Raw genomic sequence first — 13,280 nt, 5'->3', positions numbered from 1 at the left:
AGATATACAAAGATTACCTTGTAATTTTTAATATAATTTCTATTAAAGATAAAAGACTAAAAGTTATAAACATATTTGTTATGAAAGAGAATATGAATGATAAACTCAACTATTTTAACTTCTTCTTTGGACGCAATTGATTGGTGTGACCACACTTTCTCTTTCTACAGTTAGTGGCTCTTGGTGGCAATCTTGCGTAACATTTACGACAAACAGACTTGTCACAGTTGTACTTGGAAGCTAAGACCTTCAAAGATGGTTCAATGATACCACCTCTCAATCTTAGAACCAAATGTAAAGTGGATTCCTTTTGAATGTTGTAGTCAGATAAAGTTCTACCGTCTTCCAATTGCTTACCAGCAAAGATTAATCTTTGTTGGTCAGGTGGGATACCTTCCTTATCTTGAATCTTGGACTTGACATTGTCAATGGTGTCAGAAGATTCAACTTCCAAAGTGATGGTCTTACCAGTCAAAGTCTTGACGAAACTGTATTAAAAAATATTGTTTGTTTATTTAACAAAATTATGTTAGTATGGGTTTTCCTAAAATTTATCAAAATGGGTGTGAATCATTAATATCGGTGCCATGTTTCATGGTATACCTCTGTTACTTAGCATGGTGCTCAGTTTTGACATCCACTATCTGTTTGGATTTACAGGAATATTCATAATAATCTGAATTTTTAATTGATCTATTAATTTTACCACAACTTCCAACCACTTGAAAACTTGCTTCTTAATCATTCATTCCCCACTCTTACACCACTTATAACATACATTTGCATCTTTGAATCCTGGATTTCTTAGTAATTGAACCTAATTGACGTTACTCGTCACTAATTACCTTGATATCTCTATTATTCACTATCATTACCATCGTTAGGTTGGCTTCCGTATTGGATCCAGCGCCTTTGGAAACTTGCCAATGGATGCACGGAAACGAGATTCCCGAAATAAAATTCAGAATACTTTTTCAAAAAGAATCAAAAAATATAACACCCAGACATGAAAAACGTTTTAAAAGATGTGAGGATGGAAAGGAAAACAGTCACAGAAATTTGAGTTTTGGTTAGGCAAGGTTGACTTATTTATTGACTGAAAAGGATAAGTGGCAAGGAAATTGACAAACAACTACACTAAACATAAAACGTCAAGCAGGAAATCAATCGATACTTGACATCAATTGTGGACTATAAGAGGATGTCAACTGCTGCAGACACTTTGACGAAGGAGGAATTGACTTTGATTGGGTCCTTTCTATCTGTGCCCGTTGAACAACTTAATGCCATTGAGACTTCCATTTTAAGTAATTTAAAGACAAAAGTGGAACAGTTTACTGAATTGCAGTCTCAATCTTTGAAAAATGAAGTATCCTTGGAAGAATTACAAAAAACTTCTCAAGGAAGAATTAATGACTTGAGAACACAATTGGAAGATCTGATTGAACAGAATGCTTCAGCTTCTGAAGAAAAAAAGAAGATTGAAAAGGAGCTATCCGATGAGAAAAAGGAGAGTTTTCAACTGAGTTCTACTCGAGACAATTTAAGAGCTGAATTGAAAGAAATACAAGAGAAATTTGATAATTTACAAAAACAGAATCAGGATACAATTAAATTGTTAGATCGCAAAATATCACAAAATGAGGTTGAGAAGGAACTGACCTTGAAATTGACCAATCAATATCGTGAGAGTACAGCTAAATGCCATGACTTAGAGGATGAGATACAAAGTCTTAAATACAATGACTCTCTAACCGAGACTACAATGAATAAACTCTCTCAAGATTTGAAATCAATCTCTGAAATTAAAGAAAGATTGGAAACTGAGTTGGAGAATAAAGACAAAAAGATGTCCGAATATTACTCCAATTGTCAAGCAGAAATTCAAACTTTAAGGAAAAAGATATCGACGCTAGAAAACAATTGTTCAATAATAAAATCTGAAAATGATGCCTTGAAAAAGGAAAATAGAATTGTATCATCAAATCTGCACGAAAAATCTTCCAAGGTTCAGGAATTAACTAATCTATATAATACTGAGAAGGAAGAATCCCAGAAAGAGTTATCTCTAAAGCAAGAAATGATCGACGTCTTACAAACTCAGGTTCAGAAATTACAAGATGACTATACTAGAATTCTTAACACAAAACAGCCAATTGTGCAAAATGACGAAGAAAGAAATTTGGAAGTTGAAGAGTTAAAGCAAAAGTTAATCGAAACCGAGACACAATTAAATAAGGAATTAGAAGAAAGACGAAATATTACAATGCAGACAGAATCTAGTACATTATCAAACCAGCAACAGGAAGACCTTGATACAATCAAGAAGGAACTTATTCAGGAGAGATATCAAAAAGAAAAATTGCAGAATCAAGTAGAAATTTTTATTGTTGAACTAGAAAAGAAAGTTCCAACTATCAATTCATTTAAACAAAGAACAGACATGTTAGAAAAAGAATTAACTGATGCAACATTACTGTTAGAGAATTTGAGGAGAGAAAAGAACCAAGTCACAAACGAGTTAGATGCTCTGCGCCAAAATTTCAAATCTGTGAAATGGGAAACAAAATCTTTAACTAAACAACGCAATGATCTAGCCCACCAATTACAATATATTTTAATACACACATCAGTGCAGAATGATTCTAATGGGCCATTATCAGCAGAAGAAGTGAGGTTTATTCAAGATATCCTTGATAATGAATCTAACGAAGAGTCTTCAGATTCTCAACAGGTAATTTCGGAACGTCTAGTTACCTTCCAAAATATCGTCGAACTACAACAGAAAAATATAGATCTCCTAAAATCTGTTAGAGAGCTTGCCAGAAAACTGGAGTTGCAAGAAGAACATCAACAATCAACTTCGCAAGTTGTAGAGCAACAAGCAATTGATGAAGCAAAAGAGGCAATAATTTCTTTGCAATCATATAACACAAAACTAGAGGATAAGATAAAAACGCTAAATGATGAATTGGATTGCTACAAATCGTTACCAAAACCAGATACAAAAGTTGAAACCGAACATCTAAGACTAAATGAAGAGAATACCGATTTAATCAAAGAATTGGAAACTCGTTTAGCTACATCGAGGGAAGAATCAAACAAAACGTTTGCCTCACTAAATAATGAAATCGATGACATCAGAAGAAATCATTCTCAAACAGTTAAAGAATGTCAAAATGAAAGAGCCTCCAGAGAACTAGCTGAGCAAAGATTGAAGCTGATACAAAATTCACTTTCCTTGTCTAAAGTAGAAAATGAACAATTGCAAAAAAGACTAGAAATACTGCAAGACATCACATTGAAACAAGACCAACGAACACAAGAGACGTTGAAAGAATACGTCAGTTGTAAGGTTGCGCTATCAAATAGCCAAAATGAATTGAACTATATTCAGAGTCAACTCAATATATCGAAAACTAATGAAAAATCATTGAAGGATGACATTACTATTGTATCAAAAGAGAGGAATGAATTGAAAGAGTTAGTATCACAACTACAGTCTTTACAAACTGAAAGAGAGCAGATTTTCAACAGTACAAAACTTGACTCACAAACCCGACTGGATACAGTTGAAAGAGAACTATACGATATATCAGAAAAGCTTAAGAACAAGGATAGGGAAATCAAAGAATTAGAAAGTAACAGACTATCTGAAATAGAATGGTATCAAAACAAAATTGACGCAATAAAAGAAAAACGTGATGCCTACCAAGACGAGTTACTGGAGAAGACAAACGAGATTGGGGAGTTAAATTATGAAATTAAGAAACTTCAAAAAGATCTCCAAGCTAGTGAAAGTCGTGTTACTGCTTACAAAGTTTTAAACAATAGTGATAATGTTGGAACAAAGATGGAGACTCTTCAAAACGAATTGGAAAAGTCGAAAATTAATCTATCTGAAGCTTATGCCGAACTCGATCAGTATAAACAATCTGCGTCAGAGAAAGAAGAGTTTTTAGAGAATTATCAAAACACAGTTGAGGAGACGAAGAAGGAATTCATTCGTAAGATAGAAACGTTACAAAAAGACAGAGATGAATTGTTGGATACTAAATCAATTTTAAGTGAACAAATTACTGATTTGAATAATGAATTGGATCATCAAAATAAAGCACATTTAGAAGAAAAGAGTGAAATTTCCAAGAAGCTTAATGAATTACTAGCCCAAAATCACAATATTGAAGAAGTATCTAACCAATATGAGTTAAAACTTTCTACACTCCAGAATGACCTTGAACAACAAGCATCATATGCCAATATTGCACAAAATAATTATGAACAAGAATTACAGAAGCATGCAGAACTTGCAAAGACCATCAGCCAATTGAGGGAAGACGCTCACACGTACAGAAAGAAAATGGATTCGATGCAGGCCAATGCTACTACAAATGAGGAACTTCTTCGAAAAAATGAAAAATTATGGGAGGAGCAAAGGAAAAGTTATGAGGACCAAATTCACGCTTTGAAGAAACGTATAGAAGATCTCTCGTCACAGAATAAATTATTATTTGATCAGGTTGATCTACTATCTAAAAGTGAGAATTCGTACAACCAGCAGAGTTCGGCTACACCGAATGAAGACCTTGTTTTAAGTTTACGTTCTGATAGAGATATTCTGCAAACGAGATTATCTGTCACAGAAGAAGAAGGAAAGGCTTTGCGCCTAAAGTTATCGAGCGTAAATACTGAATTAACAAATACCAGAGCTAAATTAACGGAAATTCGCCAGCAATATGAAAATACTAAGATATCTGTCGAAGAGCATGATAATATCATGAACCAATTGAACCAATTAAACCTATTAAGAGAAAGTAATATTACACTTCGAAATGAAGCAAATGATTCACGTGAGAAAGCAAAACAACTTCAGGAAGACCTTGAAACATTAAGAGAAAAAGTTTTACCATTAGAAGCCGAGCAGAACAGACTGAAAGAGGTGATTAAAGAGAATGAACAACAATTGAACGCATATAAGGAGGAGTGTAATCGTTGGAAACAACGTTCTCAAGATATTTTGACAAAGCATAAAAAGATCGACCCGGTTGAACATGAGAAACTGGAGGCTGAAATTGCTACTTTGAAACAGAATCTAGCTGACAAGAAAAAAGAAAATGAAGAACTAAATGATAGATTTAATAGAATTAAGAAGCAAGCGCATGAAAGATTGAATTCTTCGAAGGCAACGCAACAGACACTCATTGATCAAATAAAGCAACTAGAGGATGAAAATGCCCATATTCAATCGTTATTAGAGACTGAACGTGGGAATATTCAAAATACCGAAGAAAAATTCAGGCAAATGAATAAGCAGTCAGAGGACGTGACAGCCTTAAGATCACAATTAGAAGAAGCTTTACTAAGTTCGAAGGAATTTGAGAATAAATTCAATGCGTCTGTCAAATCATCTGACGAAATCTCTTCTCACTTGAATGACGTAATTGACTCGCTTAATAATGAATTGACCCACTTGAAAGAAAGCAAGAATAATGAAGCGACGGTAACTGGTCAACCTGACCTTTCTAATGTTGTTGAAGAAATGAAAAAATCATTTGAAGAGGAGAAGATTAAGTTTGTCCAAGACCAAACTACTGAGTTTAAGGAGAAGTTAGCTGAGGAAGTAAAGAGAATTGAAGCTCAAGCTACAGACACCCAGAACAAAAACGTGACGCCTCTTCAAGATATTTCAGCACAAAGGGAACAATGGGAGAAAGAATACGAGGAAATTGTCTTGAAAAGAATTGAGCAGGCGGAAGAGAATTTAAAGAGAAGAATAAGATTACCTACTGAAGAGAAGATTAACAGTGTTATTCAGAAGAAAAAGAATGAATTGGAAAAAGAATACGATGAAAAAGTCAATCAAAGAGCGAAAGAATTGCTTTCTTCGGAGGAGAATAAGACATTTATCGAAGATTTAAAGAATGACATCAAGAAGGAACTCGAAAGAAACATAGACCAAGAATTGAAAAATGCTAAAGCCAAGGCATTCGAAGAAGGGAAACAACAAGCCATGATGAAGACAACTTTCTTAGAAAAAAAAATATCGAAATTAGAATCCCAATTGCAAGGCTCGAATGCCGCAAATGAGAATAAAAATGACGTGGAGGTTCTTCTCAAGACACCATCAGATGAAAATAATGTTCCCTCTAAACAAGAGGAAACGCTTTCAAAACCTCAGCTATCGAAGATCCAGATTGCAAATCCACTACTTTCTACTGGTGGTACAACCTTGGCATTGAATCAAAGTCGAGCGCCATCCTCACTACAAAATGGCTCTGATAGCAGCAATCCTTTCACGTCACCATTCCAACAAACCAAAAACGATGCAAACATACCTGCTGTCACACAACCCGCTTTCCTCTTGAGGGAACCCTCTGAGCCAAATATGTCAGTTTCAACTATTTCCCGACAATCTACATCTGAGACTAACACAGAATCAGAGTTACCTGTATCATCTGAAGGATTAGCCACACCATCCTCAAAGCGCCCTGCTCAAGAAGATACTGAAGAGGAGAAATTAGATGCTGAGACGCCGAAGAAGAAGAGTAAAACTGAACCCGAAAACTGATATTGTTGAGAAACTCAACTTTGAAATGTATAATTTATTGATTTGTATTATATATACACCCAAATATATTGATTTGTTTACTAATTAGTATTCTGTACAGTCCGATCAGGACATCAGAGATAATTGGAAAGGAGAATATGTGGAGAGAAATTCAATTAAAATTTCGTTATTCTTACAGGGACCATTATCATTCTTATGTATAAAGTCGTTCAGATTGAACAACAAACCATCGCAACATAACTGGAACTTAGACGATGGTGAATACTCTTGAGAATAATTTAGTTTTATAATGAAATTATCTTCAATGGGCAAATATGTCACGCCTGTATTATTCACTACGTCTCCAATATTATTCTCATAACCTTTCAAGATCCTTGCCATTAATTCATCTTTTGGTAGTGAGCTTGAATAAGCTATGATGTGTAATTGTGATCTCAATGGATTCGATTGAGGAGATGGTATGTATTTTGCTTCCAATTTGGGAGTGTTAACTACAACAAAATAGGAATATTCTCTACTAGGAACAATTGGCGATAATCCCCGAGGAGACTCGATGGAGATATTCAAATCCAAATCATAATTTGCAAGTATATCTTCACTTGCGATCCTAAACCTCTCCACACCCAACTTTTTATAGTGTGGGGCCTCACAACAATGTAACAAGTTTGCATGGAATCCCAATGATAAGATGACAAAGAAGACTATCTCATTTCCATTGGGGAAAATAGCTTTATACAAGGGAAAATTGTTAATTGAGTAGTTACTTGTTAGGTAATTACTGAAAATGGTTGTGGGACACGTTAATCCCAATGAATTTGCTAATGCGTTCCCTGTTCCAAAGGGGAATGGCAAAATTGACAAGGAATTTTTGGCATCATTGACGTCGAGAGACTGTTTGGGTAAACCATTAATAAACTCTGAAATAGTAGTGTCACCTGACAGGAAGAATATTTCATAATGCTTGGTAAGATCTAATTTGGAGGCAAAGTTTTCAACAGAATCTTTCGATGTAGTCTTAACGAGCAAATGTGTCAGATTCAGTTTAATAAAGATTGGTTCCATGACATTACGATAGAAGTCATTATCTGAAGTTCTACCACCACCTGAATGAATGGAATCAATGACAATCAGTTGCGCTGTGTCCTTGAGTGGGACAAATTGCAGCTTCCTATCAACAGAAAGCGGAGTTGAATCTTCGATAAGTAGATTAAATGATTTGTACGCTGACCCTTCTAATACTGTTTCCACATAATAATGATCATGATCTATTGTGAGTAGATACTGTTTTATGGATTTTGACATGTTAGCCTATCATAATGGGGAGACATCGTGTGGCTTTGTGAATTTCTCAGAATTTGATATATTTTTCAAGAATTATATTTCACGATACAACTGGAGAGAACAACTGGAAGAGAATAAAGAGACAGGTAGTTAGAGAATGAAGAATGGAAGAGAAATGTCATTAGATTATGTGTTGTATGTGTTGCAGTTACGATATAGATGAGGCGGGAACTATAATGAGTGTTTACTAACGAAATTAACTGATTGATTAGAAATTTAGAGATACCGTTCACCACTTCCAGACAAGCCCAAATTGCCGCTAAGGTGTTAGTACCAGATCCAATTTTGAAACCTCAAGATTTCCAAGTTGAATATTTGTCTCAAGATAATATACTTGCTGTTCATTTCAGAGGTATTGATGATCGAGTACTTCGGGTGGGTGTAAGTAGTGTTATCGATAGCATCAAGACAATAATTGAAACGATAGATGAGCTGGATTAGGTTTCAATGGGATAAATAAAAACAAATTACAAATTATGTATTCAATAAATAAAACAAAATTGTATTTTCGCTTTCTTTACAGTTTATGGATGATCGAATATCCGCTCTTTAGAAAGAATTTTAGTAAGTAGAGACCGTTATTGAAATAATATTTGGCTCTAGCATATCATAATGGAATATATTCTTGGTTCAACAGATCAGGAGTGTATACTGTATGAAATCTCTGTTTATAAGAATCTACGTTACCTGTCTAAAAATTTCATGCTTACTGAAAGAAAAATAACTCTCTAACATGTATGTACCATTTTCTTTCTTTTCAAGTAAAAGCTGTCGATACAATACAACACAATACATAGTTCAAATCATTACATAAGCAGTTTATCTATTACTTCGCTGTTATTCAGGCACACAACCCTAGGGCTAAAAACAATGTAGCCCTAATCAAACCGTAGAAAACGATATAAATTTGTTGGCGGGGTAACGAAACTCCCTGTTTGAAATTTCGAAATCAGCGAGAGAGAATTTTGTATCAACACTCACTCAGGAGCATGTCTGCCTTAATACATTCACGACAACGTGTAAAGGACCCTTACTCTTCAACTTCCATTACCAATTTATAGTTAGTATATAAATCACATCTTATATACCAGTACTTCAGAAGGAGAAAGAGAAAGCTCATCACTTTGCTACCATACGCTCAATTATTTTTTTTTCTCTGTTCTGATCTACGTTTTTATATTCTTATATTCAAGAGAGTATTTGATTAACCTCAGAAGTCTGAACTGGTTCAATATTGATTAACCCTTTGCATTGCATCACTTTATATACTGACTGGCTTGTCTCGCTATATTCAAAATGCCACAGTTAGCAACACACAATTTCATTCAATTGTCCAATAACCCCAACTCAGAATCAAATTTACCATCTCCCAATCCTATAATTCAATTGGGAATGGATTCTAATAATAATACAAATAATGAAAGCAATAATGCTTTTATACAGGAGAACATACGTCAAAAGAGACATAGTTCCAACTCATACTCGAATGCAAAAAACAACCCCGCTGTCAAGAGACGAATAGCAAAACCTGAAGAAGTATCTTTGAAATATATAGACAATATGGAATATGGGACCGCAACAACGGGCAACAATAGCATAATATGTCAACAACAAACTCCATCAAAGGGAACTTTATCAAGGAGACCTAGTCTAATTAAGAAACAAATGAACTCAACACCACAACCAATGTCATATGTAGTTTCAGAAGTTCCTGCATCTCCCTTTTATTTACCTGCAAATTCATTCTCAAATAATTATGAAAGATCGCCTGCACTACTGACCAATAATAATAACATTAACATTAACAATAATAATAATAGTAATAATAATCTGAGGTTTAATAGCATGAATGCATCTTCAATACCGAGAGAAAACAATGATGTTCCAGCTATTGAACAGTTAACTTTACCTCAGCCAATGTCAAGAACCATGAATTATTCCACAGAGATTCCAATAAATTCCAATTCGAATAATATTGACGATCAGAGTGCCATCATTCCAAATAATGAGCATAAAAATGGTGAAAATCAAGAAAGTGAAAATTACAAAAACACCAATAACAATAACGAACAAGATACCAACAATAATATTAATAACACCAATAGGGACAGGAACAATAATAATAACAATAATAATAATAACAATAATTCATCATCGTCAACATCTTCATCTTCCAAAAAGACAGGTGAGGCTTTAGTTAGAAAATTGCAGGATATTTATAAAGTTATTGTTAAACAAGAAATTGAACTTCAAGAACGTTGTTCACAATTAACGACTTCTCAAACTACAGATTTGAAAAATTTATGGACAATCTATAAAGTGAATATTGATTTGATAAACAATTATGTCACTTTTATCACTACTGCATTATTATCTTCACAATCTCAACAAGACTTACATATTGGTGAAGAAATTATAGAAATTTATAGAATTGAAAGAAGGTTATGGGTTTATGGTACTATTACATTTTTGGATGTATTGAAAAATTTCTCGAATTTTATGGATCCTGAAGTTTGTTGTCAATTCATAACTCATGTCTTCATTTCATTATCAACCATGTTAGCTGATATCCCTACAAAATATTCCATTCCTTGGTTACAACGTCTTGGAGATTTATCAAGAATGGCGATTGCATTATACCCATCGGGGTTCATAGATTGGAAATTGAGTGCAGAGGAATGGTATATGGAAGCCATGAAATTTACTTATAACCATGGGAAATTATATTATCACATGTCTACCGTACAACAAAATACTTTAGAAGCTTTTGTCAATTTAGGAAAAAGTGTATTTTGTCAAGAAACTTTTACTCCATCTCAACAATATATGCAATTAGTCATTGACAACATCTATCAACGTGCATTTGTGGAGAGAAATAATGGTAATAATAGGAATTTACAATTAATTGAATATTTAAAACACAGTGAAGTTATGTTACTCCCCACTTTTTTGGAAAATTCAGAATTACAACAAGTGGTATTATTATATTTTCAAGAAAAATTTGGGATTCTAGAAGTAACAATACCAAGTACATCCGAAACAATTAGCATTAACACAATGAATAATAATACCCGAACAATAGATATGTTTAGATCAAGAGATATGTTTATTCAAAACCCTGAGCAATTAAAATATTTTTTCAGACATGCACCTGCATTTGCAGAATCTCATATCTTACAATTAGTAGGATTTGGTGATCCGAAAAATCCATTTGCACTATTATTTGAATTACCTAAATATTTGAAAGAGAGAAAGGATAAAAAGGAGAAAAAGAAATCTAAATCAAATAGCAACAGCAACAACAATAATAACGCTAGTACTGCTGGAGATGGATCTATGATGTCGATAGATAATTCAGAAATGGGTGAAGATGACATTAATAATTTGTTTAGTGATAATGTAATGAATCAAGTCACCAGTGAAGAATTCTTTCAAAACATTGAACAATTAAGATTTGATTATTTTATTCCGAATTCCCTTGAGATATGGATGGCATCATTAAATCATATCAATCTAATCTCTCTGAAATGTAGCATGATTGTATTAAAGAAATTCTTACATGGTCCATTATTAATTGCATTACCTCATTTATTACCATGGTGTTATTTCATAATATCCATTTTGTTAAAGAGAGAAGGTTTAACTCATGAAGATAGTAAAATATTTTGGATTGGAATATTAAAGACGATTTTCCCCTGGAATGATATTATTAATTTCCTTAATGTGTTACTAAGATACACATTAGATAATATTGGGTTACCTACACCTTCTGCGGTGAATGATACAAAGCAAAAGGATATGAATGTTTTCATATTGGATCTTTGTAATAAATATTCCACGATGGGATTTGCAGACCTTTTACAACATTTCAATGAAAATGAAGATTTACCTGAGGTTTGGAAATGTTGGGGTACATTATGGTTTGATACTATTAGTAATAAGAATGGTATGGATGCTGATAGTTTTGAAAATTTAGGTATTAAAGATCATATGTTTTTAGATTTCCCCATTGATGGTATTGGATATGTTCTTGAAGATGAAACGGGAGAAAATTTTTGGAAGAGAACGTTAAGAATAATTTTCTTATTTAAGGGAATTGCTGAAAATTTTGATTCATTAGGTTTAAAAGTCAGTTATAATGCGGGGACAGAATATCGAAATAATAATGTCCCCATGGATAATATCTTGAAGATGTTTTCATTTAAATGGGCTGGTTCCAATGCTGATTATGTGGATGCGAATTTAGGTGATGAATTGGAAATTTACACGAATACAATAATTAATAGAATTACTGAATTTGTGGATATCAAGGAACCCATTCATGAGACGAATTTAAATTTTGAAATACCACCATTAAAGAGTATGATTGCAAATGAAGATATTTTTGATTATACGGGATACAAGAAATTAGAACCTAATAGTCGATCATTTGATAAGAATGGTGAATTCAGTAGTGGATCCATCTATACTGCATGGCCAATGGATTACGATCAATTAATCTTGGCCCAAAACAACAACAACAATACGAACGCTACTGATGAGATGACTGATCTTTTCACAGGAACATTAAGCATTGATGAATTATCATTCCGCCAATTGAAGAGACCTGAATTCAGAGATAAATCCACATTATTATCATCAACATCCACTGAACCATTCAATAGATACAAGACTTATTTTGTATTTGATGCTACATCATGGTTAAGACATTTCGCACATATTTACAAATTAGCATCCAATCATGTGTTAAAATTTGCTGTTTGTCTGACTACATTCCAAGAATTAAGATTCTTAAGGAAATCTAAGGATGCGAATGTAGTAGAAGCCTCCACGAGGGCTATAATCACGATGAGACAATTATACAGTGATGGGAATTTGTTACCATTAAGATTTACGGGGAATGTAGCAACGGACATTGAAGAACACTTGGAGTTTGAAGAACAGATCACTTGGCGGTCGCATGTGGATGAGTTTGTCATCGAGGCAGTGATGAAGGCGCAGGAGAAGTTCGTCAAGAGCAAGACGGTGGAGAACATGGAAGGTACCAGCAACTGGGGGGAGATAGATGCCACCACAACGACAGTATCTGCGGAAGAGGAAGAGAAGAGCAACCTGTTCAAATACGTGGTGCTGATCACGGACGACGACAGCATGCGAATGAAGGCGCAATTGAAGGGGATATCCACGTTTGGGACACAAGTTGTGTTTTCCGTGTGTTCGATGATGGGGATCGATGAAGGAGTTTGTACCAACTAAGTAGAAGCATAATAATACAATAGTTCTCTTTAGTTTATTGTCATTGGGTCCGTTGGTCCGGCCGGAAGGGCCGATATCGGGGAAGGCGGCCCTCCGTTGGTCCGGGCTGCCCCAA

General features: G+C 34.2%; 4 protein-coding genes across 4 annotated transcripts; 2 read left to right on the top strand and 2 right to left on the bottom strand.

The window, feature by feature from the left end:
• Positions 1-109: 109 nt before the first annotated feature.
• Positions 110-786, bottom strand: RPL40B (ubiquitin-60S ribosomal protein eL40 RPL40B fusion protein; the record flags this gene model as incomplete). Its single annotated transcript, XM_003673220.1, has 2 exons — positions 110-488; positions 779-786. 2 exons carry the CDS (start codon positions 784-786, stop codon positions 110-112), a joined length of 387 nt encoding a protein of 128 aa, XP_003673268.1.
• Positions 787-6,673: 5,887 nt separating this feature from the next.
• NCAS0A03190 (uncharacterized protein) lies at positions 6,674-7,870 on the bottom strand (the record flags this gene model as incomplete). Its single annotated transcript, XM_003673219.1, has 1 exon — positions 6,674-7,870. The coding sequence occupies one exon, from the start codon at positions 7,868-7,870 to the stop codon at positions 6,674-6,676; it is 1,197 nt and encodes a 398-aa protein (XP_003673267.1).
• A 136-nt stretch (positions 7,871-8,006) lies between these two features.
• On the top strand, positions 8,007-8,350 carry PCC1 (chromatin DNA-binding EKC/KEOPS complex subunit PCC1; the record flags this gene model as incomplete). The annotated part of the gene is made up of 2 exons (XM_003673218.1): positions 8,007-8,044; positions 8,122-8,350. 2 exons carry the CDS (start codon positions 8,007-8,009, stop codon positions 8,348-8,350), a joined length of 267 nt encoding a protein of 88 aa, XP_003673266.1.
• Positions 8,351-9,205: 855 nt separating this feature from the next.
• ESL2 (Esl2p) lies at positions 9,206-13,165 on the top strand (the record flags this gene model as incomplete). Its single annotated transcript, XM_003673217.1, has 1 exon — positions 9,206-13,165. The coding sequence occupies one exon, from the start codon at positions 9,206-9,208 to the stop codon at positions 13,163-13,165; it is 3,960 nt and encodes a 1,319-aa protein (XP_003673265.1).
• Between the last annotated feature and the right edge of the window lie 115 nt (positions 13,166-13,280).

Source organism: Naumovozyma castellii, chromosome 1, assembly GCF_000237345.1.
Source record: "Naumovozyma castellii chromosome 1, complete genome".
NCBI lineage: Eukaryota > Fungi > Ascomycota > Saccharomycetes > Saccharomycetales > Saccharomycetaceae > Naumovozyma > Naumovozyma castellii.
The sequence above is the reverse complement of the archived record's forward strand: the minus strand, read 5'-3'. Positions and strand labels throughout refer to the sequence as shown.